Source organism: Pinus tabuliformis, chromosome 2_2, assembly GCF_031772625.1.
Source record: "Pinus tabuliformis cultivar Carrire ecotype Pingquan chromosome 2_2, CPIR1, whole genome shotgun sequence".
Taxonomy (NCBI): Eukaryota; Viridiplantae; Streptophyta; class Pinopsida; order Pinales; family Pinaceae; genus Pinus; species Pinus tabuliformis.
The window spans coordinates 178,166,634-178,193,526 of NC_142300.1; the positions used below are offsets into that span (position 1 = coordinate 178,166,634).

Below are 26,893 nucleotides of genomic sequence, written 5' to 3' on the forward strand. Positions count from 1 at the left end.
TACTCACTATATCCCAAACAAGATCCAAAACTGCTAACCTCTTACAAATTTGAACGAACTCATAATTGCATATTATTCAGTTCAAATAAATTGCACATGAAGCTGTCTGATAAATTGTGCATTGAACTGACTGGAGATTTGGGAAATTGGTCCAAACAGAAATTTCAGGCAGTGAATACTTCTGAACTCGGAGTCTAACTCTTTATCGCTTAGGATACTATTTTAAAGCTGAAAGAAAGTAACATAGTACAATGCTTTTTAACTGTATGCAATATATCACTATGGTGCCAACTTCCAACTCTGAATCAACTATAAGATATAAAACTAGTTTCTATGCTTTAGATAGGCATTTCTTGTACGCATGACCCTGTCAATAAATTTTACAACTCCTCTCATACCGAAATGCAGGCCTAAGGGAAAGGAATATCATTGTATCAAGAATCATGAGAAGGCAGATATCTGAGCCCATTTCCTCAGATATATATTTTATATATGCTGCCAAGAAAAATAGGTCTTCCTACAAAGATTCTCCTACTTTACATCTGAATACAAATTTGATTGGGGTGTGCAAGCTGCCCTTGCTTTATTTAAAAGGAATTCAAATGAGAATATGAGAATAGGTACTAAATACAAAAAGAATACAAGCCACTCCAGACAACTGTCTACAATACCATTAATCAGGCACACAACCATTTATCTCTATTCTTAGTCAAAGAGCTCCCAACTTGATCTCGTAGACGAGGTCCATGGTGGCAATTAAGTCTCGAAGGTTTCCCACTTTGTTGTCACCACTACAGGTTGTTGAGATGATGAGTTTTGTGTAGCATTGCGAACCTTCAGAACATCCAATGTCTCGACATACTTTTGCACCCTTCTAACCTGCATAAATCTCCCCATGTCTGAGTCATCACTTTTCGAAGAGATGTGATTAAGCCAATAAATTTTATTGATAATAGCATATACTACACAAATGAATTTTCAAGACAGCATCAATGACAAAAGTTATTAAGACCATATTTACAAAGGCATTTATTCTAAGATGGGACTAAGAGAATCCAAACATCTAGGGATTAGGACTTTCATCTTAGATGCCCACAAAAAATTCTTCGTTCAATACAAGTAAAAATACATTTTTCCCCAAAGAATAATTCAAAGTACATTACACAAGCCTTCCAGTGATTCATATCATAATCAAATCCTACTTGGAACTAGAATATTACCTGCATTCTTCTCTGCAATTTGGCATCTCCATCAGCTGGGATGCTATCTAATTTTACTAGTTGTCTCATAAGCATTTCAATGAGGTCAACCAAATCATTTTCAGCTACTCTTTTGCCTTTAACAATCAGTGCTTCCAGGGAAGACAACTGCAAATTTCCACATGAAATACTGGTAAGATTTGCCTACAAAAGAGCCCTAATATACATTGCCATATTCACCAAATATACAGAAGAGCAACTAGATGGTAATGCATTGGCACAGGGGAACGTTAATTAGTTGCATACCTGTGCTGCAAGTTTATCCACCTCTAGGCTCACTTCAGCAATAGCTCTGGTCGCCCTCTCAATTTTTGCATTCTTCCTCATTTCAATATACTTCTTTTCTCGACTCATCGGATCTTCCATAAGCACGATCTTTGACTTGTCTTTCACACCTGCTAAATCTAAGAAGTCCTTGCCATCCCTTTCTTTTCCTCTAAAGATGAGCTTTTGATCTTGTGGTTCTAATCCAGTCTCAGGAGCAAGTAGTTTTTTCAACTCACCTGCATAACGAATACCATAACAATAAGTCAGAAAGTCTATAATTCTCCCTCCCCCACCCCTCTTTCATCATGCAATACAGCTACATTACAGAGTGAAAGCAGACTCCTGAACGGAATAGGCCCAATTAGTTAAGTAAACAAGAGTTGTGGATTGTGTCCAATGGTTCATAGTTGGTAATTGTTAAACACTGATCAGAATTTCAAATCTGATATCGGTCAGTCCTTTGCTTTACACATGCTGTATAGGCCTGACAATCTTGGATGCCTAGACGGTAACTTGGGGCAATGAAGAACTCAAACGCACCGAAGTATCAAGGCTGACAAAATGCAATCAAAGATCTAGTCCATCTGTACAAAACTGGTGGAAAATACAGAGGCATTCCTCATGTGAGAAAAGTTAACTCGGTCAAGCCTTCAATCTGGGCTAGGCTAGACTCTGTTTCTCTCTCTCATTCTTCTATTATGCTCTCATATCTTAGAAGATAATAATAGTAAATGGGCATTATTAAGGCTGCAGATCTTGACCTAAAAAGATTCCCTGGCAATCTAAACTAAAGACGATGCAAAAAGGGAAATGAACCCAGTTTTCCTCTAAAACAAAATACTAAAATAAGAAATAATGCATCCAAATCTATAGTTCAAGTTAAATGGTTAAGTCTCTAAAGTTTACAATGCAGAAAGGAGAATGAATCGAATCTCTGATTCCTCCCAAATGTGGAAAAGCACCAAAGCAAGGCATGCAATGTCTATTCCTCCAAGATTGGGAATTCCAGAAGCAGTATGAATTAAGAAAGCCAGCATTCAAAGAGGGAGAAAAGCACGGAGGAACATACCAAATGTGGTCTGCATACTGACAGAAACTTCATGCAAGGAAGAGCCATAGGTGACTCTGACCTTGATCTTGGGGCAGGGCGCAGATTCCTGATCCGCACCGGGATCTCTTCTCTGAACCAGCATTCCTCCAGGCCTAACCTCCCAATCAATGGAATCTGCCACATCCTTGGCTGCACTCCCACCCATCGCCATTGGAGCCTTAGGAACGGCCGCCTTCTTCATCCTCATTCGCATCATTGCATCAATCAATCCGCCTTAAAAACAAATAAAAGCTATAATGAATGTCTCGTAGAAATCCTCCGGATCTATACAAGCACAACCACTAGTAAATGAATACCCAGATCCCCTGCCTGCAACTCAAACCCCCCCGCGTCTGGGCACTTTTGGGGAGTCAATGCTGGCCCAAAAACAGAAATAATAGCTTCAATTTTCGCCAAATAATGTAGTTGACCAGGGCAAATACAGGCCCATCGAGTTAATTGCAACAAGGCAGCGCATGTGATTACACAATAAACTAAGCTATGATTGCCCCTAACAACGATGAATCAGAGAGACAGAGCATATTTGCTTCTTGGAAAAGCAATAAAATGGGGATTTCTGTGGGCTAAACACTGAGTGTTCTACCCCTCTTTTATTCATCAACTACAACTACTAACAGTAGTTTCCTATGAGGGCCTTTAATGCGGAGGGGGCAGAGCAATGGAAAGGGTGGAAAAACAGGCCATCTGCTGCGCCGTGGCTGGAATAATATTATATAAAGCAGAGGCAAAGAAAGAAAGGAGAGCGTGTTAAAAAAACAAAAGCAAAAGTCAGGATTAAGACAACTGGACACGTTACAGTTTGGTCGTGGGTGAAAGGAAAATGAGGGCCTCGTGGCCGAGTGGGCGGCTAAAACAAACTTAACAACTTTGGCCGAGTATACGTGACGCCCAAGGCGGACTGTTATTGGGTGACAAGTTAAACAACAAAATCCCACATTCCCTCGTAACTTTGCTATTCTTACACGCCTTTCCATCCAGTATCATCGCCTTCCAGATCTAGTAGCGCCTTCTCTCCGTGCGAATCTACCCGGCCTCGCTCACTGGTTACTTACCGACACCTGTCGTGCACCTGTCAACAACTCGACCGGCTGCTGACTGTCGGCTGCCTTGGAGTTAGCGCTGGATCTTCCACCATCCCATTTTTTTCGCTTCTCTTCTCAAATGGTTGGGTTCCATAGCAACTTGCCCGTGTCTGGCTATTATTAAAAGGATTTTGTTGGCCTGCCGACACTTCAGGGGCGGGTCAAGGTGGGGTCTGCCATACACGTTTTTGTGGAGGTGAGACCAAACGTCAATGTCAAATGTCAACGTCAACATAACCTGTGTATGAAGTGAAGCAAGTTTGGGTTGGCATTCTCGGATCTTCCACAACCAAAATCATTTCAAATCTACTGATGTCGTAACCTCTTTTTTTATGCTTTGGGATTCAACCTGCATGGGTACTGGAGCACCCACACATTATCACTCTCATCACAAACCATATGCATTGCATACATAATTGCACTCTCATCAATAACCATTTAACACTAGTCCACATGTGTATGGTAAAATATCTGGATCACTGTAAACATAGTTTATTTTCTTCCACCCGGAATTTGACTGGAAAATTAATGATGATAGCTTCTCGAACACTCTAAGATCATTTGGACGCTTGGTTCATCAAATACAATTAAAATTTTAAATTTATATAAATTGATATTATTATTTACGCTTATTATCTAATATAGAAAATTACAATTACTAAATTTAATAAAAGAATTTTAAGAAAGTGTATATCCAGGGGAGGAATCGTTTAGTTACAAGTAGCCGAAATTTGGGCAAAAATATTTCAAAAAATCTTGCCCTAGCACTATTTGAATCATGTTTTTGATGGTAGAAATAGATTCAGCACCATCAAAAACTTCTACTGTACCCAAAACCTTGAAGTTTGACAGTTGTAACTTGGATTTACAAAAATCCCTACAGGATTTTATCAAAATATTGCAGGGATTTCCATGATTTTCAAGGCAAAAAAGTAGTTAGACTACGGCATTTTTTAATGCTAAAATTCTGACCTTATCACCATTAAATAAGCTATACAAGTAGCCGAAATCTGGGCAAAAATATTTCAAAAATTCTTGCCGCAGTGTTTGAATCATGGTTTTGATGGTAGAAATAGATTCAGCACCATCAAAAACTTCTAAGGTACCCAAAACCTTGAACTTTGACAGTTGTAACTTGGATTTACAAAAATCCCTACAGGATTTTATCAAAATATTGCAGGGATTTCCATGATTTTCAAGGCAAAAAAGTAGTCAAGTTAGACTATGGCATTTTTTAAAGCTAAAATTTTGACCTTATCACCATTAAATAAAGTCGAAAATAATTATATCAAAAATTCAACTCATAATTTATTATTTTTTGTTATCATGAAAGTATGTATAATTAAAATTATCAAATTTAACATTTCTTTTAATTATAACTTTATCGCAATTAAATAAAACTGAAAATAATAACAACATGCAAAGATCAATATCTCTATTACACCAAATACAACTTTTTATAGATGTCAAGAATGAGTCACTTACAACATGTCTCTAGAATTTTTTATTAGGTTGATAGTCATGTTTATTTTGAAATAGAACTTCTAGAATTTTAATTTAATTATCAATAATTATTAGGTGGATGGTGAAGGCTTAACTTCCACCAAATATTTTAGAATATTCATTGTAGTATACACAAATCAAAAGATTCAGATTTATCTTTGAAGTGATTATGTCATTTTTGTCTTTTTAATTAAATTGATTAATTAAAAAAAATGTCATATGAACAACTGTGATATGAAATGAGTTATGGTTTTTTGGACATGTGGTATTGATAAGTCATGGTATTGGCACATAGTATTGTTACAAAGCTTACTTAAAAATTAAGAATCATATGAAATAAGTTATGGTTTTTAGGCATGTGGTATTGATAAGCCATGGTATTGTAATAAAACCCACTTAAAAATCAAGAATCTCCATGATAAAGTGGGGCTAATTCTGCATGGTTTGTTGTTCCCCATATATATATATATATATATATATATATATATATATATATATATAATTTAGCTAGTTTTTATAAATAAAAAAACAAGTTTCCCAATTTAAGATATATATGAATTATGTATTTTAATATTTATTATGGATTAATGTTTATCAACATTTATGGCAATTTAATATATATAGCTGCCTTAATTTATATATAATATTTTATTATCAATTATGTATAAAAAATAAAAATTAATTTTTTAATTTTCAAATTCCAACCTTATCACTATTAAATAATATTTCAAAAATTAAACCCTTAATTTATATATAATAATTTTATTGTCAATTATATATATATATATATATATTAAAATATTCAATCCAAACAAAAATAATAAAAAGTATTCTTTAATTTTCAAATTCCAACCTTATCACTATTAAATAATATTGGGAAGAGAATAATTCAAAAATTAAACTCTTAATTTACATATAATATTTTTATTTTCAATTATATACATAAATTAAAAGATTCCATCCAAACAAAAATAATACAAATTATTCTTTAATTTTCAAACTCCAACTTTATCAATATTAAATAATATTTAGATGAGAATATTTCAAAAATTAAACCCTTAATTTATATATAATATTTTTATTTCCAATTATATATATATTAAAAGATTCATGGAAACAAAAATAATACAAATTATTTATAAATTCAAAATTAATAAAAAAAATATATAAATTAAAAGATTCATGGAAACAAAAATAATACAAATTATTTATAAATTCAAATTAATATAAAAAAATATAAATTTAATAGTGACTCTTTTTATTGAAAAAAAGACCAAGTAGGTTTTATATTACTCATCCTACATGGAGTTAAAACTTGTTAGGGTACTTTTACCCCAACAGACTTTAGAAATGAGTTGTATGCAAAGGGATGGATGTTGAGGTTCCATGACACAATTTAGGTGGGAGGGGATGATATTGAGGTTCCCAAGTCACATTTTAGGTCGAAGGGGGTGGATATTGAGGTTGAGGGGGTGGATGTGCAGGTTGAGGTTGAGGTTGAGGTTGAGGTTGCGGTTGAGATCTAACATCAGTCCCAATAGTGTACTTGCCTTTACATTACGTCAAGGTTGGAATATGTATGTGTAGTGCTTAATTTTTCATTCATTAGAGAATCTTATCCTAGTTATCATATAATAATAAAGTTTGTGTTTGGCTTTTATGTGATTATTTTTATTAATCACGAGAATCTAATCTTCACGCTCGTATAATAAAGTTTGTGCTTGGTCTCATGTGAAAAGCATATGCTAACCACTAAGGATGTTAGAGGAATAGCAGGTTCGCCCAAAGTATACCATACTTGGAAGAGAGTGGATTTGTTTCAACGTAGGTATTTTCATTGGAAATTCAACTCATGTGGTTATAAAACCAAGTAGGTTTTATATTTTCGAGATGTAAACCCTAAAGAGCTGGGTTTTTTTGGTCTTTATTTAAAAAAATAAATAAATATATATATATTAACTATATAATGAAAAGTATTTGATAAGAGTGAAAGTTTATTTTTTTATAATTATTAATAAATTATTTCTCTTGGTACCATTTTTTTTTAAAATAGTAATGAATTATCTTATATTCATGAATATATATATATATATATATATAATGGTTTTTTAATCATTTTAAAAAGTGTTAAATAAACTTTTTTTAAATAAACTCAATGGAAATAAATATTGAAAATCTCATTTCTTTTAAACAAAGTTTTGCATTTAGAAGTAAAATTTGTATGTGAAAGTTTTGATCCTAGAAAGGTGTTGTAACTCACATTTTCAAAATCAATCTTTCTCTTCTTATAAATAAGTTGTCACCATTCTAACTATATATACATAAAAGTTTTAACATTATAATACTTTGTTTTTATTACTATATTTATTATTATATTGTTTGATACTTTATTTTTTTTTTCTAAATCAAAAAGCGACTATTAATTACATTTTAGAAATTTAAATTTGTTTAAAACTAATATATAGCTAAATACAAAGTTAATTTTCCCATGGTTATTCCATATTAAAATAAAAACTAGTACTTATTTAATTTAATAAAGTCTTGAGCTCAAAATTTGTTTATTTATTTCAGTAAAAAAAACCCAACATATTTCTATTAAAATGGATATTTACATATAATATATATATATATATAGCACCTAAGTCAGATATATTCCCCATATCAGATCTACCAATCAAACCCCTATTATAGATATCACATCCAGTTATATAACCTAGGAATTATATTGATCTAAATATTGTCCATAAATACATTGTAAAGTAAATCGAAACTATCTAATGGATTTTGTCCGGTTATATAGTCTATCCAGATTTACATAATATGCACACACCATCACAAAAAGCACCAAAAGTAATACAATAAAAGATGTAGTTGATTCCAAGTGATCTGAAGAGTCTATGCCAAGTGGAAATGCCCCAAGCTATGTAATGTATCATTACAAAAAGCATAGAAAAAAATCTCCCTAGGTGGTTTGTTGAGGCCTTCCTTTGATAATGCATCAGCAATTGTGTTCTGCTCCCTATATATGTGAAAAAGATAAGTCATTGAACTATACCATAATCAAATTGATTATTTTTTCATACAATTTATGAGCTTGTGTGGCACGAATGGAGACTGCATTTGGAGCTTGTGTGGCACGAATGGAGACTGCATTTTTATAGAAATTCTTTAAAAAGAGGGAGTAGATCCAAAAGAATTTTATAACTTATAATCTCAAAATTAATGACAATACAACTTATACTATCCTCCTCATCGAAGCAAGCCTTAGTCCCATTGAGTGCATGACCATGATTAGGTAACTAACGTACAAGAACAAGATAAACAATGTGGACAATAAGAGGCTCCCAAAAATTGCTTCAAACTCTAGCCAAAACCACTAGTGTCTCAAGCGAGTATGGAATGAAGATGCCACGTCTTGGCTAAATCATTGGACAATACAAGAAGATGCGATTTTAAAAAATATTGATACATTAAAAATATTACTACTTCTAAATTTAAAGAGAATCTATGGTGCAATGAAGAAATAGAAGATAAAAGAAGCTAAGGTACTACAAGGAAATGATCAACTCTAATTTAGAAGATCAAAAGTATCTCTCGGTTCTAATTAGCGAAAGAAGAGAAACAACATTGCTAAAATTTGAACCTACTTCCATGACCTACATAGCGAAGTTGGGCATTAGACAATTCCCAAAACACTATGGGATGAGAGAATATGTTATCAATGTGATACTAAGAGTGTTGAATATGAAGAGAACTTTCTCCTAGATTGCCTTGCATATACTCAAATTAGTTTTCAATTTCAAAATATTCATCACAATACCAACCTTCCTAACATGCTAAGTCACCATAAGCATGGTGATCTTAGAACACTTTTCTTAATGCTTTTTTAGCACAAAATAAGATTTTAAAGGAATCTAAGTGATCTCTTAGCTTTCTTAAGGTCTAATAAACCAATTTTAATCTAAATAAACATTACTCATCATCATCATCCTCAATTATCATATCTATCTTACGTTGTGGGATGCAAAAATATGTTATCTTTGTGATACTAAGAGGGTTGAAAATGAGAATCACTTTCTCCTATATTGCCTTGCATATACTCAAATTAGTTCACAAATTCAAAATATCTATCACAATACCAACCTTCGTAACCTACTAAGTCATAAGAACTGTGTGGATCTTGGAACACTTTTCATAATGCTTTTTGAGCATAAAAATCAGATTGTAAATAAATCTAAATAATTTCTTTGTTTTTTTACGGTTTAATAAACATTTTAATTTGAATAAACAATAATCATCATCATCATCATATCTATCTTTTATATATATGGTGGTTGGGTAGAATGGTTATTGTTTTCCCTACTCATATTCAAATCTCCACTAGTGACATGATGAACTATAATGCCTTAGTAATTATTGTTGTATGGCTTTGTGCCTATGAATATTGATGTACCACTTTTAAATAATATATAATGAAAGATTAGCCCCCAGGGGCAGCACAATTAGCAATCACCATGAAAATGAAGTGTTATGTACCATGAGATTTCAAGTTCAAATCCCTTGAGTTTACCTGTGGTCACGTGCCAAGAATAGTATGGTTCACCTAGAGTTATAGTGTTAGTGGTCGAAATCAACCCCATGTCACACGAGTTCTAGACTAGCCCAATTATAAATCCCTCTAATATATATATATATATAACATTTTTTGTTATATTAAATTGTAAAAAAACTTCTACTACAAATATTAAAAATATTTCATACATTTTAATTAGAAACAAATTTTATAATCAAAATAAATTCATCCATTTAATATTTTGAAGGAAAAAAATTAAAAATAAATTCAACTTTTCTATTGGAAATTTTTTTATTAAAAATATTGATTTTTCGTCATTTTTTTATATATAATATATTATTTATTATAAATTACATATTGAATTTAAATAACACATTAAAAACAAACCCCTTATTATATTAAACTGTAAAAAAACCTTCTACTACACGTATTAAACACTTTTCATATCTTTTTATTAAAACATTGTTTAAGAAAACTTTTAAAAATGTTTGATTTTTAGCATTTCTTTACCGAAAATTTAAAATAAAATAAACCCAAACTTAACTCATACTCAATTGGGGGTTGCATAGCCTTAGCCCATACAAGTAATGCTTAATGAATATATTTCGTTAGTTTTGGCGTTCATAGAACTACAAGTCAAATACATCTTATATATGGTCTGGTCAACTCATTTGCATATGATTGTGTTCATCAAATGCATAGATTATTAGGGAACCCACATGTAAAAAAATGATGTAAGAGTCATTATGGTTGACTATACTATAAAGAAAGTATGTATGTATGTAGATGTTTACACATATTTTCTCATTTTTATGTGTGAGGAAAAGATAATGAGCAGAAAATGGGTAGGAAAGCTCTTAGATTTAGGGTCACATCACCGACAACAAGAATCTGGTGGAATTAATATTTAAATTTATTCTTGTGACTGTACAGAATTATGTACAAATCAAATCAAAGTTCCTCGTCTCTATGAGGAATTAGAGTTTCTCAATGAAGTGAGTTGTTGTTGTATTGCAGTCATAGTGTGATGTTACCCTAAATAATTAATTAAATTTACCAAAAGAATGACGTGTACCTTGATCAGTGTGATAACAGAATATGCCAAAGGCTTTTATTAATGAATTCCGGTTTCAAATTAAAAACTATGTGTATCAATGTGTGTGTCAAAATCAAGTTTTCCTACCTACCTACCTTCCCTGGCTGCTTTGAAAAACCCCCTTATTCCATCATTCATACCCCCTCTATGTCGCGCAATCATTATGAAATGTGATACCACATGTCTTTCTCACTATCCATGTATGCCATCTCTCCTCTCAACTAAAAGCACAAGCACCCTTGTAAATCTTAGCTTGCAGAACACCTAAACCCTACCACACCCTCTATCTTATCACACTGACACACCTCCCACCTCTTCTTGACCACTAATATACAAATTAGGCACAGAACATTCAATACCATATGTTTATAATTATATAGGGAGCTTATTGTTTTCTTTTTATTTTGTACATGATAAAGACATTAAACCTAGTTTATAAAAATTAATATTATAATAACATATACATATATATATATATATATTTGGTACATTCACTCTTAATTTTTGTTTTTGTTTGGTGTGTGAAAGAAAAGTGTAGCCATATGGTGCCTAATCAACAACCAATAACCTTATTTAAGTGAATGCAAAATGATCATATTCATGTGATTAACTAAATAAAAAATTATGCAGAAATTATTTTAGATATAGGCAAACAGTACATGTATTTCATTATTCAAACCGTGTATATCATTAAAAGTGCATGCAATTATCAAGTCAATTGTGGTTGTATCAACTATTCCTTGAGGGAAATGATGAATACTCGAGTTTTTGGCCTAATATTCGACGATGGCCCTTCATGGAATGCTATCTCAATTTCATGACCTTTCATTGTGTCTTAATTATTTAAAATTAATGGAAGGTTCTATCCTATGGACAAAAGCTTCTACCAATGTTTGGTGCTCGAGGACTTTGCTAGAGATTCCATGAATATAGTCCAAGAGATGATAATAGCTAAAAACACGTCTCATTAATGAATATGATATAATATGTGAGTGTAGGGAAGGATTGATACCCTACCCACTCTCCCTTTAAACATTATTGGAATTTTGTATGGGTCTATTTTCTAACTACCAAGGTTGGAAGGTGTAAAATTTATTATAGTTTAGTTGTTAATTTGTGGGGATGATAGTTATTATTGGTTTTTAATTATGAATGAAGGTTGATTTATCATTATTATTCAAGAAAAATCATGCTACTTAAAATAATCAATTAATGGTCCATAAGATGAGAGAGTGTCATTCTTGCGAGATCCCTCTAAATCTTGGGTTATTAACATATTTATTTATTTTTTAGTAAGAAAAGTTCTTAGCAAATTAAAAGTAGTTTGAGGTCTTAGTTTAGAACCAAAAGTCGATTTTAGCTTTAGATAATATCCACAAGAAATCTAGTGTTCCTTGTGGTCACCACCATGGGTACTTTTAGTGAGGTCATATGCTTTTTAATAACATCTCGCCTTGGGGCAATATGCTTCCTAGCAAGGAAAATTTTAAGAATCTATAATTATCTTAAGTGAAAAATCCTTAGTGAATTTTGCTAATTCTTAAGATGCTAGGCATAACATCTTTAACAATATTTTTGTAAAGATTCAAAACATTAAGGATTTTAAATAGTTTTCGGGATTTTTTGTGATTTTTAAAGTAAAATAAGTCTATCATATAGAGTTTGGGTAAAAAATATTGTTTTTAAAAATGGGGAATTGGAAAAAAAATGTAAAATTAGCCTATCATTAAATTTAACCCTTAAAAATTTCCCTACTTTCTAGTATCATCCAATCTTTGTCCTTTCCATGAAACCAAATACTACCCTTGGTTCTGAATTAAACTCTTGCTCAATAGGAAGTTTCTTATATCCTTTAACTTTATTAACATTTATATATACTAATGTGAACTATGTTGAGAATGAAATGAAATATAATATTAACTTGAAAAAGACAATATAAATTATAGTGAAACCCAAATTCTATGAACTGATATAATGATGAGAAATGATGTATATATACCATAACTAAAATGGTTGTAAGTATCTTTAAGAAGAGATGTGGTTATTGCACTCATTCATATAAAGCATGTAACAAGAATTCAATATTATATTTTATCATAATACCAAAACCCCTAAGGTGCAATTATCCTAATGCTACTTGAAGTTAGGGATGCATGTGTATGTTGATATGTAGGGCAAAAGGGGAGCCTTATTGAGATCATGATTTATAACTTTGTTACTCTATTTTATGTTCTTTGACTTGTTGGAAATATAATTTATAGCCAGGCTTCAATGTTCTTTCTAAAGTATCAAATCTCGAAAGAATCACATTAAAAGACCTCAAATCATGTATTGGAAAATCAAAATAAATAAATTATTAATATCAAGATCATTTCTAAGATAATCCCAAACAACCACTTAGATCACACAATCTTCCTCCTTTGCAATCAAAGTTGGAATCTAAAAATATAACAACTCATCAAATTTGATGATTTTAATAAATTACATTACCTACTTTTGACATTTTCACTAATATTATGACGATTATAATTTTTGTTTTTTTTAAATACCCCCAACAAAGGTTACAACATGAGCCTTCCCTTCACGTTCTGACATCACGATTGTTCATAAAAATAGGTACTACGACATGCAAGCCTCCTTGATAGCAGTTAACTCATTGGTCACCTCAAAGGTTTGCTCAGATACAAATCCAGGCTCCAACATTATGCAAAGTACCATGCAAGTACCAAGCCACATAGGACAGTTTCATGGTGGATGGTGGAGGCATCAAATTTTTATACCATAATGATGGCCCCTACTCATAGCCAAAACACTTTAGCTCAATCCTCCTGGAAAGTGGCAACCATGGGACTCCTTCGTTGCAAGATCATTGGCACACTACACAATTCAAACATCATTTCTAAGCAGTGCATTGCATTCTTATATAATGATTGGTGCACTTCAACCATTGGCTATAAGAAAACCCTTGGTATTAGAAAATTTGAGTGAACCAAGAGTCCCCTGTACCTATATCAAGATCATGCAAAGCTACTTGGGAATTTCGTTCGATGCACGTAACTATTTTGGTTGCCAGCTTGGTAATAAGTTTCTTGGCATCCCAGGTAAGCCTATTCTCAATCTAATTATGTTTCATACACATAGACTTGTGTTTGTTGGGCCATATTTGACTTCTCTGGTTTATGGATTGGTATAAATTTTGTAAATACTCCAATTTCGATTGGCCTTCTAGCCATCCTTGATTATCTGTAACTCACCCCTATCAGCTCACACTTAACCCTCTCAATTTCCCTCCCCACAGAAAATCCCAATAGCCTTCACTCTTGCATCAATTCCCAACTGCTTCTACCCTCACATAAATTCCTCACAACCTATGCTCTCTCGTCAATTCCTCCCCTACTAGCCTCTCTCCCACTCCTCCACCTCTTCTTGCACATCTTAACTCTCCAAATTCCAAAACTAATATCTTTCCCATCCCCATTCATTCCCCTCGTTGTGAACCCTGAATCTCTAGACTTCCCTATATTACTATGACTTGTGGAAGACATGTGGTTTCTCGTAGAAGAAGGGGCAAGGGTCATCTCTCTGTCTCCTCTTTGACCCCCAACCATATGGCATCGACCTCCCAATTGAAATCATGGGTGCAAGAAAGGGAATTCATGGCTAGTTACGCACAATACATCCCTAAGATTGTCCGCTAAGAAATTAAAAGAATAGAAGTTATTGTGCGTCAAGAACATCATTATACTCTTGAGCACCATGTTCAGGTTGAGACTATGGACTGGACCCTAATCTAGGCACCCCCGCTCGCTTGATATTTTCATGCTACATACATGGAATCAATGTTTATTGGAATATAAAATTTCTTCTGGGGCACATCCTCATAAACAACAACAATGCTCAACAAGAAAATACTTACAAGCTGGCAGATTTGGAAGACAAATTGGATGGCATAATCAAAATATAAACATCATCTTCAGCAGGTGCAATAACAACCCCTTCCTTGGGAATGAGGTTGTTTCCTAGCAGACCCCAAGCCAAACAACTCAGGACAGTAGCTGCTATGCAATCTCATTTTTATTTTTTTTCATCTCTTGTAACAAGTTTAGACAATCTATGTATTGTCATTTTTGTTTAACAAACACTATAGTCATAAAAAGTATATATAACCTCAAGATTTTGAAGCTAACCCTTTAATTTGATTTCCCATTTGGCAACAAAAACTATTAATCATATATTTTTTTGCCGTCATAATACAAAATACCTAAATTATTAAAAAATAAATATATATAATAAACAAATTACCGTATAAAAAACCATATACCCTTTAATTAAAAAAAAATGAAATGAAAAAACTTATGTCATTTTTTTTTACAGCATAATAGTTTTTCCAAACAATTAAATTGACGATGCTCGATGTTGATGCTAAAAGCATGATAATAAAGTTGAATTGAATTGAACCGGTGACAAAAAAAACAAAATCCAATGGATCAAAAAAGTCTATATTCTACAGAAGAAATAAAGATACAAAGCATATGAATGCAACTTGACTTTAACGAGATAATTTATAGGAACTAACCCACTCATTCATTTATCTCCTTACCAATTCTATTAATACGAATCCTAACAAATGCCTGATGAACACAACATCTAACCTCATGAAAACAACTTTTACATTAATTAATATATATTTAAAAAATATAGTCATACACAAGATGCTTCATAATATTAAAAACTTACCCAATCATATTTTATATCTTATTTTAATTATTTTTTATTAAAAAATACTAACTACGTGAATGCTACTTTGATGTCATAAATATATTATTTTAAATAAATGATAACGCAATATTTATATTTAATATCATATTAATTGTAATACCATATTTATGTAATGGAAGGTCTTTTGTTTAAATAAAACCAAACTCTTCCTAAATGATCCCATTTTAATTAATCGAAAATGTAATATTTATATTTTATTTAATTTGAGCTGCAATTAAATAATACAATATTATATACATAATACATGTTTACCATTTTATATAGCTATTTTTATTTAATTTTATAGTTACATATAAAATACATTTACAAAAAGTCTGTGAATAATGCCAAACTAATGATGTAGGTTTTTTTATCTCAATTCTTTATTTGATTCTTCCCTGTAAAAAGTACTTACATTAAATTCATATAAATTGATGATGTAGTATTATATTTATTTATTAGATTAAAATAATATTATTTATTTTATATATATATTATTATTTATTTTATATATATATATATATATTTTTGGAGACGAGGTTAATTTACGATAAAAGGTAATATTTAATTTTATGGATAAAATTAAAATTAGATGTTATTAAAATGTATATAATTTTGTTAGAGATATGTTTATTGATGAGTTAGCCTGCAAGTTTTATGATAGCTTTTTCACCGCTGAAAAATTATTTATCGATAATTACAAGGGGTATTTTTTTTAATATTATTGAGTTGATACTAATTATTGGTTTCAGATTAAGATATAATACTAAAATAGTCATATAAATTAAATTGATGGTAAATGTATGTAAATATTAATTTATGATAAACATCTAAATACTTACGTCATAATATATGTCATATGGTCAAGATTTAAAAAAATTATAAAAATTACCTAAATTATAACTATATTTAGAATTAGCCCCAAGGGATAGCTCAATTGGTCGAGTTCCCGTTGCAAAGTACTTTCCCAGTGGGGAGGTCACGGGGTCAAATCTCCTCGACGCCCTCGGGGTTAGGCCTGTTAAGATTGGCCGACGGGCAGATCCCTTCGGGTGGAACTGCCCCCATATTTTCCTGTGGATGTAGCGACCACTCAGTGATCGTGAACCACAACTTAAAAAAAAATAACTATATTTAGAATTATATATATATGATGATGATGATAGTGGTTAACATTCACTGAGACCAAAATGGTCTATCTGACCTATAATTTTCTTAGTTTTTAATTGTCTGTCTCCTCGTCTTTCTTGGTGAGATTGATATTGTAGCTTTCTTTTTTTTCTCTACGGTCTTCCAACTTCCTTCATCTTGCATCTCCTTCATCTCTTCTTTTTCTTGGGACATTGGTGTCTTAGCTTCGCAATCTATTGTGATCGTCATTTTGAAGATAGTCGGAGAAGAAGTTTGGTCTAGGAGATCTGCTTCGCTGTTAAATGAGGATTTATTTTGTGCGATATTTGAATCATCATAACTGTCAATGCTTGAGAGGACAGGGCTTTCTCCATGCTTGCCTTGAGAGTTGTTTCTTTCTTGCCCGATTTCTACATGTTATATCTATATATATATATATATATATATAACATGTAACAAGATATTTAACCATGGAGATTCACTCCCACTAAATAATGGAGATTCTTAATCTATAAATAAATTTGGTTACAATACCATGGTTTATCAATACCATATGCTCAAAAATTCATCAACCTTTCATATAACGCTTACCTTTTTTTAATTAGTCAATTCAATTAAAAGAGTAAAAATGACACAACTACTTTTGAGATAAATCTCAACCTTTGATTTATGACTACTACTAAGAATATTCTAGAAAATTATGTGGAGGTTAAATCCCCACCATCTACCTAATAAAAATTCTAGAAGCCCTATTTCAAAAGGCACCTGTATTGGCATAATTAAATAAAATTATAAAAGCCCTTTTTCATTTTGAGTTGTCTATATGTGAGACCTCTTGGAGTTTGTGGCAGATTTATGGCTCGAATCTGACAAAAAAATTGTGGTCAAATCTTGATTTGAGTTGTTTAAACTGGTTTTTTGATTACATATATAGATTCAACACCCTCAAAAACCTCAGGGCACTTCGATTGTAAAGGGTTCACAAGTCAAACTTGTGATTTCAATGAATCCCTACTAGATTATGGACAAATTAGATCAGAAAATAAACCGAAAAACTTTTCAAAAAAATCTCACTTATAAACAATGACATTTCAAAATAGACACACTTATTGATGTAATTAAATTAAGATTCTGGATGCCTTATTTCAAAATAAACATGTATATCGACCCAATTACTTTTAATTAACTAATAACTCATATTTAAAAAATAAATAAAAAATCAGAAACTCAAATACATTTTTTATTTTTTGTTCAGAACGAAAAAAGCATGATTGTATTATATTGAGACAATATAAAGAAAACAGATAGTACATCATAAAGCTTTAAAAAGCTGGAGAAATCTGTATCAAAAAACAAAACTAGATGAGATGTCCATCCAGAATGAAGCGATTTGAGCTGTCACACAGCTAACATATACAAGACTTTTTACACAACACATGAGATTTTCTGAAGAATAAACTTGTTGCAGAGATAGCTCGACCATTCATAAACCATACATATTCGAGGAGATAAAGCAAAAGGACAAAATAACAGTGCATACCTGGAGAGAAGCAAAAAGTGAATTAAGTACCAGGGATGGAGAAATCCTGGATGGAGAAGGATTTCTCGTCAGATATTACCTTCATGTTCCAGGTACCTATTTCTGATAGAAGACCTTCCTTTGATAAGATGTCTGCTTGCTGGTTCTGGGATCTATAAATGTGTTGAATGGTGCATCCTTTCACGATTCCCCATAAATACATGATTCTGTCCATCCAACCTGCAAGGTGTGGGTTTCTGATGTGGCATTTCCCCAGAACATGATCAACCATGATTTTGGAGTCCCCAAAAATTGTAACAAATTGAATATCAAAAAAGAGGCAGAAGGCAAGAAGACCCGCTAGAGCCATTGCCTCAGCAATGCAATTAGAGCCCTTTCCCCCATTCCATGAAATGAGATATTGAAGGTTCTCGTCCATTATGATATGTACCCCGCAGCCACAAGAATTTTGCTGAGCCGCACCATCAAAGTACGCTCTTGGGATCCTTGAGTGATTATCTTTTTGCTCTTTTCGATTGGCATTTTTCCGTTTGTGTTGCTTTTCCAGCAAGGAATCATAGAAGGATACAATATTTTGTAGAATTGCCTTTAGAGGCTCTTTCCTGGCTTTGAAAATTATGTTGTTTCTCCACTTCCATGCACACCAAAGAACTATGATAATTATTGGTCTCCACGCATCTTTCTGCCCACTCCACCAGTCGAAAGCTTCTTGTGTGGATGCATGAGACACATGAGGGAAACCGAATAATACTGCCAGATCATGCCATAATTGTGAAGTTTTTTGGCAGTGGAAGAACATGTGATAGTTGCTTTCCTCAGCTGATTCACACATTAAGCAGAAGCCCGGCCCGTGCCAATTTCTCTTTTTCAGATTTTCCCAAGACAGGTTTTTATTATGGAAGACCAACCATGAGAAATATATTAATTTGGGAGGACATCCGGTTTTCCAAAAAATTGATGGGAAAGTTGGGCTGGTATGAGCGATCTTTAATCCAATCAAGTTAGTGTAAATGTCTTTTACACGTACCTGAGCACTTACTTTTGGCACTTTCCAGATAAGAACATCTTCTAGCTTTGAACGATATATACCACAGCTTCTCAAGCCATCTTTGATTATGTTCCATTGTCTTGCCAAAGGCTCAGACATCCCCAGACTGTCAGCCTCTTTCCAAAGAGGGATAGGGCCCTGCCATACTGCTATGAGTTTATCCCAGGTGAAAAAACCTTTCCTATGGAAGAAATTTAGGAGTCTTTCAGGTAGAATTATCTTCTCTCGTCCGCACATGAAAGGGTCTATTCCAATGAGAATCCTACTACCAGATTGGAAGCTCCATACCAAATTCCTTAGAAAATAATGTTCAATCTTGCGAAAGCTTAACCATATTGCTGACCCATACGTGGCTCCGATCCTCCCTAATCTGTACCAGTGTGCAATATCTTTGCCGCCCATATATTTCTTCTTTATTGTGATGCTCCAGGGACCCTCTCCATAAATCCCTCTCCACAGTGATTTACACAAGAGTGCCTTCCCAAAAGTCCTCAAGTCCAATAGTCCCCATCCACCTGAACTCTTCGGCATAGAGATCTTTGCCATTCTAGCAAGGTGATATTTTCTTTGTTCTGATTTGCCGCCCCATATAAAGTTTGCAGTTATCTTGTTCATTTTCTGGATGATGCTTGCAGGGAGGAAGAATAAGTGTGCCCAATATACAGCAAGTTGAGTTAATACTGCTTGTGTTAGAACAATTCTTCCTGCCAATGATAGGCAATTATATTCCCAAGCTAATATCTTTTTATAGTACTTGTCTATTATCCATTTCCAGTCCACTTTAGTGTATCCCTTTGCTTTTAGCTGAAATCCTAGATATTCTAATCCATTCTTGATGGACCGCGTCTCTATCCCGAACAACACAGATATCCATTCTACTGTTTCCAAGTTGACATCATTATGGAAGAGGATAGATTTTGATTTATTTATTTGAAGACCAGTGGCATTTTGGAATCTTTTTAGAATGTCATGAATACATATCCAAGTGATTCTGCATAGCATTGCAAATATGAGCACATCATCTACAAATAAGTTATGCGAGATGTAGTTGTTTTTGCAAATCTTCATAGGCCGACACCTGTTTTCACTGACTGCTTTGTTAATATGAAGACTTAATGAATTCATTGCCAAGATAAACAAAAGAGGGGATAGGGGACAGCCTTGACGCAGTCCTCTTTCTGCTAGAAAATAAGAGGAAGGAATCCCATTTATAATCACAACATAGTTTACTTTCTCCACACATGCCATGATCCAATTTATTATATTAGATTTCAGACCGATTTTTGCAAGTAAGCATCTAATAAATCCCCAATCTAAACAATCATATGCCTTTTGTAGATCAATTTTCAATATGGCAGCTTCGCTTTTTTTTGAAAGCATGGTGAACAAGCTTTCTTGTGTATTGGCGACAACATCCAATATATTCCTTCCCTTTAAAAAGGCATGTTGATCCTTTGTTAAAAAACTAGCTAAGGTAGCTTTGATCCTTTCAGCAATAATTTTTGAAATGATTTTGAAAGTTATATTGCAGAGGGAAATCGGCCTAAAGTCTTGAAAAGATTCAGCTTCCATTTTCTTTGGGATAAGTGCTATTTGAGTGGAGGAAATTATCTGATGTATGCTGCCTGAGATTCTCGCTGCTTCGACCATCCTTAGCAAATCTTGTTTGATGAGATCAAAGAAGTGGATAAAGAATTCTATTGTCCAGCCATCCGGGCCAGGGCATTTATCCTTCTTGAAGGATTTCATAACTCCTAGCAGTTCTTCCTCTGTTATGGGCTGGAAAAGGCATTCATTTTTTTCATCATCAAACATTTGTGGGAATAGATCAATGCCCCATAAAATATCCTGAAACCTGCAAACATCCGTTCTTTTATATTGGTTTTCAAAGTATCTCACAGCTTGCTTTGAGATGTCTTGTTGAGAGAATAGGAAGCCCCCCTGACCATCACTTATTTTCCATATGGAATTTTTCTCACGCCTAGAATTTGCATACCTATGGAAAAATTTTGTGTTTTTGTCACCTTCCTTGAGCCAAATCGCCCTGCTCTTAAGTCTCCATGAAGCTTCTTCCTGCTTCAGAGTTTTTTGTTTTTTCCTTTCAAGCTCTTTTATGTTGCATCTCATATTAAATGGAAGTGTATTAGCAGCCAAAACTCCAAAGATACTATCTAGTTCCATCTGTATTTCCCGAAGGGCCATTCTGTTCAGTTGTCTTTTCTTAAACTGCCATTCTTTTACAACCTTTCTCATAGAGGATAGTTTGTCCCTAAAGGTCAAAAAAGGGGGTATTTTATCTTTTGCTGACAAATCCTTCCAAGTTTTTGTTATGACTTCATTAAATTCTGGTTCTTCTAACCATGACCTGTTAAATTTAAAAGGGTACCCTTTCCTAAAACCCTCTTCTCTCTAGCTGAGATATATCGGCCTATGGTCTGATATGAAGACATTTCCAATGGAGGAGTAAGGCATACCCATTCTATCAATAATGCTGACATGTACAATAAAACGATCAATTCTTTTTGCAATGTACGCCTCTTCTATCCTTCCATTGTCCCATGTTGGCATCATTTTATAAGGGTTTATGTCCACAAGATTCTTGTGCAAAAGTTCATATCTGATACGGTCTGCCAACGGGTCTTTTTTCCTGCTTTTCCCCCATTGTTCATCCGAATTTAGAGTTACATTTAGATCGCCTGCAATCATCAATGATTCAATATCAAAAATTTCTGATGCAAATAATTTTTCCCAGAACGGGAATCTGTTCTTATAAGGGGCGTAGATATTCAAGATATTAATGGGACAGTCTTTTCCTCTGATAGAGGCTGAGATGAGAATGCCCGCAAAACATTTATATGCTTTTGCTCTAATCCAAACAGGGTCCCACAAAACCGCCAGCCCCCCAGAAAGGCCTTTGGCTTCCAAAGCAACCAAGTGCCAGGTAGGAAACATTTTCCTAAAATAGGAGATGGATACAGGTTTGCTATGCATAGTTTCTTGAATTAAGATGATTTTTGGCTGAGCTGAGAAGAAAAAATTCTTTAGCGCCAAATTTTTTTGGTCTGCTCCTAGACCTCTTATGTTCATAGATATGATGAAAGTCATTGAGGGGTTTCTTCAGCCGCACTTGCTAAATGAGGCTGGTTCTCTGACATATCAATTATGGGAACATCAATAAGAGAAAGGTTTCTTACTCCTCTATCTGTGTCATCAGCCCTCCCCCTGAAATGTCTACTGCCTCTGTTGTTTTTTCTTCTCACCGTAATATTTCTTGTAGAGTTTGGGCTTATAAGTGGAGGCGATGGCTTCCTTGGTTTATGAATGGTTAGGGGTTCAAGCTCTAGTGATTTCTTGCTTAGAAGATAGTCTAGGTCACTATCAAGCGAGTTTACTGGGGATGAGACTGGGGAGTTTAGAGGGGTCGCTGACACCATAGGCTCTTTTCCTTTCACAGATGGTGTAGTTCCCTTTTTGGGCGATGGTGAGGATGATGAAATAAAAATAGTTTGGGATCCCACAGTAAAATATTTGAAAGGCTGGAGGATCGGTGGAGGAGGAGGGACTTCTTTTTCATCATATGGTTCTAGGGGGGCGTACAAAGAAGAGCTTGGGTCTCTTTATCAGGAATGGTGACTACCCTTCTCGAGCTTTCAAGCATGGTACAATGACTCTGAGACAATATTGATGGATGGGAAATATCCTGAGAATAATACTGAGGAGATTGACTGATATATTTTTCCATATTTGTAAATGCTTGCACAACATCATGTTCCGACGGAGATAAACTAATTGTAGAAGATAGCTTCGCCTTTTCAGGAGACTGGGGTTTCATCTTATAATTGTTGGTATCTGCCTGGATTTTTCCATGCTGCAATCTGCTTTTTAGAGCAGGGCGCCGAGGGCAGTTTTTGATTAAGTGTCCTGTCCTATGACATGCTGAGCATCTGAAGGGGATTCCCCAAAAATCCAATCTCTGATTTATTTTTAAATCTCTCCAAGATATCTCTATGTGGTCAGGAAACCCTCCCCTGTAAGCCTTTTCTATAAGTATCCATGCTATTCGTTTGTCTTTTTCCCCAAGACATCTTGGGTCAACATAGACACATCTTCCTATGGCGTTTCCTATCTCAGTTAGAGTTTCCTTCGACCACAACTCCAGAGGAAGGCCAGGGAGTTTGACCCATATTAAATTATTTGAAGGGGTGTTCTTCAGTGGGTTGTACCCAATGTACCACTTGTAAAGGGCAAGGAAGCTCCTTCTATGTACCCATGGGCATTTCTGAATGGTGTCTAGATCACTGGCACTCAGAAAATGAAAGCAATACCATTCTTTCATAAGTTTAGAAACAATGGGTATATATCCGATCAGTGGTTTCCACTGAATCTCAAGCCACTTTCGCATCATAGCATCATCCATCTCTGGGAAGTGCCATCTTCCCACCAGAGCAAGTTCCTGTAGGCTTGCTATGCGCTCAGTGAGGTAGGTACTGTCCAGATTTATTGCGGCTGGCGGAGGAGTGGTTTTAACAGGATTCTGGTTCTTATTATAGCGGTTTGCATGTTCACACATTACCTTTTCCTTCTGTTGAAAAGCGTTTTTTTTGTTTTCCTCCCAAAAGGTTTGCGCTCTTTGTGGGCCTTCACCATCCATGTCAGCAACTGGCAGCGCTGGTTGGACTACCACGTCATCTAGAGTAGATTTCCAGCCATATGACAACGTGGCGCCCTCATGTCCAGCTTCGGCCATTATTACAGCACATATCATGGCCTCCGTGGCCGATGTGTCTGACGCACAATCCATACGTCACCAAATTCCTCCCCCTGACTTTGCTGAGATACTTTTATGTCCTGACTGGATTTTCCGGATCAGGAATTTACTCAAGTAATAAATGGAATCTGACCTTCTCTGAACATATTACCCGGATAGGATAAGGCCAAAAGAGGGAAGTTAAGACTTTCCTGACATGAAAGCTGGCATAAGGAAGCCTCGAGAAAGAGGATCTCACTTTTTGAGGGAGGCACAGATTCTCATGTAGCTAGCTGTCCTGAGATAATAAAGTTGAGTGACGTTGTCTGATGAGGTGAAGGACGGATGAAGGGCACAATCTAAATTCTATATTCCCATAAGTACAGAACACATCACCTAAAGTACTATCGTCCCAAAAACCTATGAGATTTGAATCTCCTTACTCTGCAGGATTTCAGACGCCGGGCTCGGGAATTGAAATTTTCCAGTCCTGTGAGGTTGAGTTTTCCGGCCCGGAAAAACCAGGAGCCAAGCTTTGTAGGGAAAAACTTACAGACTACAGCCAGGAGAAATTCCCGTTCCTCCAGAATATGTGATAGTCATCACTATGGGAAAACTAAAGGGATGGACAAGGCGTCCAAATCATGTGACCACCCTAATCAGACAGAGAAAATTCGACTCACTGCTGGTTGTTTTTCAAGATGATGTATCCGGGCATGCTATACAACAACAGTATATTTCATAAATACACCACCAAGATCCTATTTTAAAGCGAAAATCTGAGCATGGTTTATATATAACAAAGTAATTCTTCAATTTGTAAATGAATACCCGCAAAAAAATGGAAATTACAGGCCCTGACATGTGAACTTGACGCTTGCATAGGCAATTCTTCGGAAGGAGATGATAATGGACAGACCAATATTCAGACTTTTTGAAAACAAACAATGCACATCTATTCCTGATAAAACACTGACAGTATCCGTAAACTGAGTAAATTCAGGAATAATACTGTTAACCATTAAAATAAAAAGAGTAAATTTTGACTATAAACAGAAAACCTGACCTTTAACCGAGTGCGTGCCGAGGGAAGAGCGCCGAAAATCCGCCAGCAGACCAAAACCAAATAATTCAGAGTCGGAGCACATAAAGCTGATAATCCCCATATATTGAGCAGGGAGATTGAATACGCATTCCAAGCATGGAGGAGTAGTTGAAAAATACCAGATTATGAGGATGACCCAACCCTGTGCCAAAATGCACAGGGAAGAGAAGGAGGATCCAATCCTATTTTCCTACTGTCAAAAACTGGTTTTGAAAAAGCTTCGGAGACGGAGGGCCAACAAGCGATAAGATAGGTGGTCTGAACGTGTCACACGATGGTCTTGCAAGTAAAGGCACCTCTCTCGGCAGATGGAGCGGGTAAAAAACACGTCGAAAGTCGAGCATGCAAGGGAACTGCTCCAGACAAAAAACAAAAAATACTCAACTGTTGACAAGGGGGGAGGGGCGAAACGTGGCAAAGAATAAAGCAAGAACAGCATGCATTTGTTCCTTACCTTCCATTTTTAAAAAGCACGCACCTGTATGATGGACATAAGTTGAAATCCAGCAGAGTGCAAGGGAGAAACGAACCTGGTTGGTTGCTTTTGGCAACACTCCTCCACTCGACAGCCCTCCTATCTACTTAAACTCAAATACATTATGTAAGAATAAAATATACCTTTTCACAAAACTAAAATAAACTATTTTAAATGACCATTTATATTCATATAATTACTACTTTTCCTATAAATTAACACCATTATAAAATTTACTATTTTAAAATTAAAATAATAATAAATAAAAATAAATATACTAATTTATTTTCACATAAATATAAACAACATTTTTCCACGTTATTCGGTGTCATATGAGAAAAATGAAAGAAGGTTGAAACAAATAAGCATTGCTGGAATGACATCCACGTTATTCTGTGTCACAAACGAAAAATAGAGAAGTAGGTTGAACAAATAAGTATGGTTGGAATGACATTTATAGAGAAGAAGGTTGAACCAAAAAAACATGGCTGGAATGACATTTTTATTACCATTGTAATTTTTTTTTATTGCAAACATAATATCAAATTTATTATGGGTTTATTTAGTGTAATTATTTTTATTATTATTATAAATATAATATTAGTCTGTATAAAGAAGAAAGTTGAAAAAAAGGCATGGTTGGAATCATATATTTATTATTATTGTAATTTTTTTTGGGTAAATATAATATCAAATTTATTATTGGTTTATGTAGCGTAATTATTATTATTATTATATTAGTTTTATTATATATTTGGATTTATGTGTATTTTGGAAATTAATATATATATAATGGTAAATATGTTTTAATAAGTAAATATAGTTATTTAGTTTTAAAAAATTAATTAGTCAAATTATTTGTTTAAGGTATGTTTGTGATAGGAAAACTATAAATTATATGTTTGAATTTTATTTAATTTTACAAGGAAATTAATCATGGAAATTTTTTGTCATGAATTTACGTAAAAATAAATTATCATATGATATAATTAGCAATTCATTATCAAAACCATGATTAATGAATTATTGCAATATAGTTCTAATTTTGAAAATCTCTACGCATGCGGAATTATATTCATAGTACATACCAATATTATCAGGGTACAAGGCAATTTATTAAAGTTCCATAATCATTACAAATCTGACGGTGTCATTTATTCTTCACCCTAATCCCTTTATAAGGCTTCCTATGTTACAA

General features: G+C 33.9%; 1 protein-coding gene across 2 annotated transcripts; it reads right to left on the reverse strand.

Moving 5' to 3' along the window:
- Positions 1 to 312: 312 nt before the first annotated feature.
- On the reverse strand, positions 313 to 25,399 carry LOC149191983 (BAG family molecular chaperone regulator 1-like). Of its 2 annotated transcripts, none has more exons than XM_089404451.1 (4): positions 25,182 to 25,399; positions 1,506 to 1,762; positions 1,221 to 1,367; positions 313 to 879 (listed from the first exon to the last, which is right to left on the reverse strand). In XM_089404451.1, exons 1-4 carry the CDS (start codon positions 25,279 to 25,281, stop codon positions 757 to 759), a joined length of 627 nt encoding a protein of 208 aa, XP_089260577.1. In that variant the 5' UTR covers positions 25,282 to 25,399; the 3' UTR covers positions 313 to 756. The 2 variants fall into 2 exon arrangements, with proteins under 2 accessions (XP_089260577.1, XP_089260576.1); XM_089404450.1 differs by lacking the exon at positions 25,182 to 25,399 and adding an exon at positions 2,596 to 3,358.
- Positions 25,400 to 26,893: the final 1,494 nt, after the last annotated feature.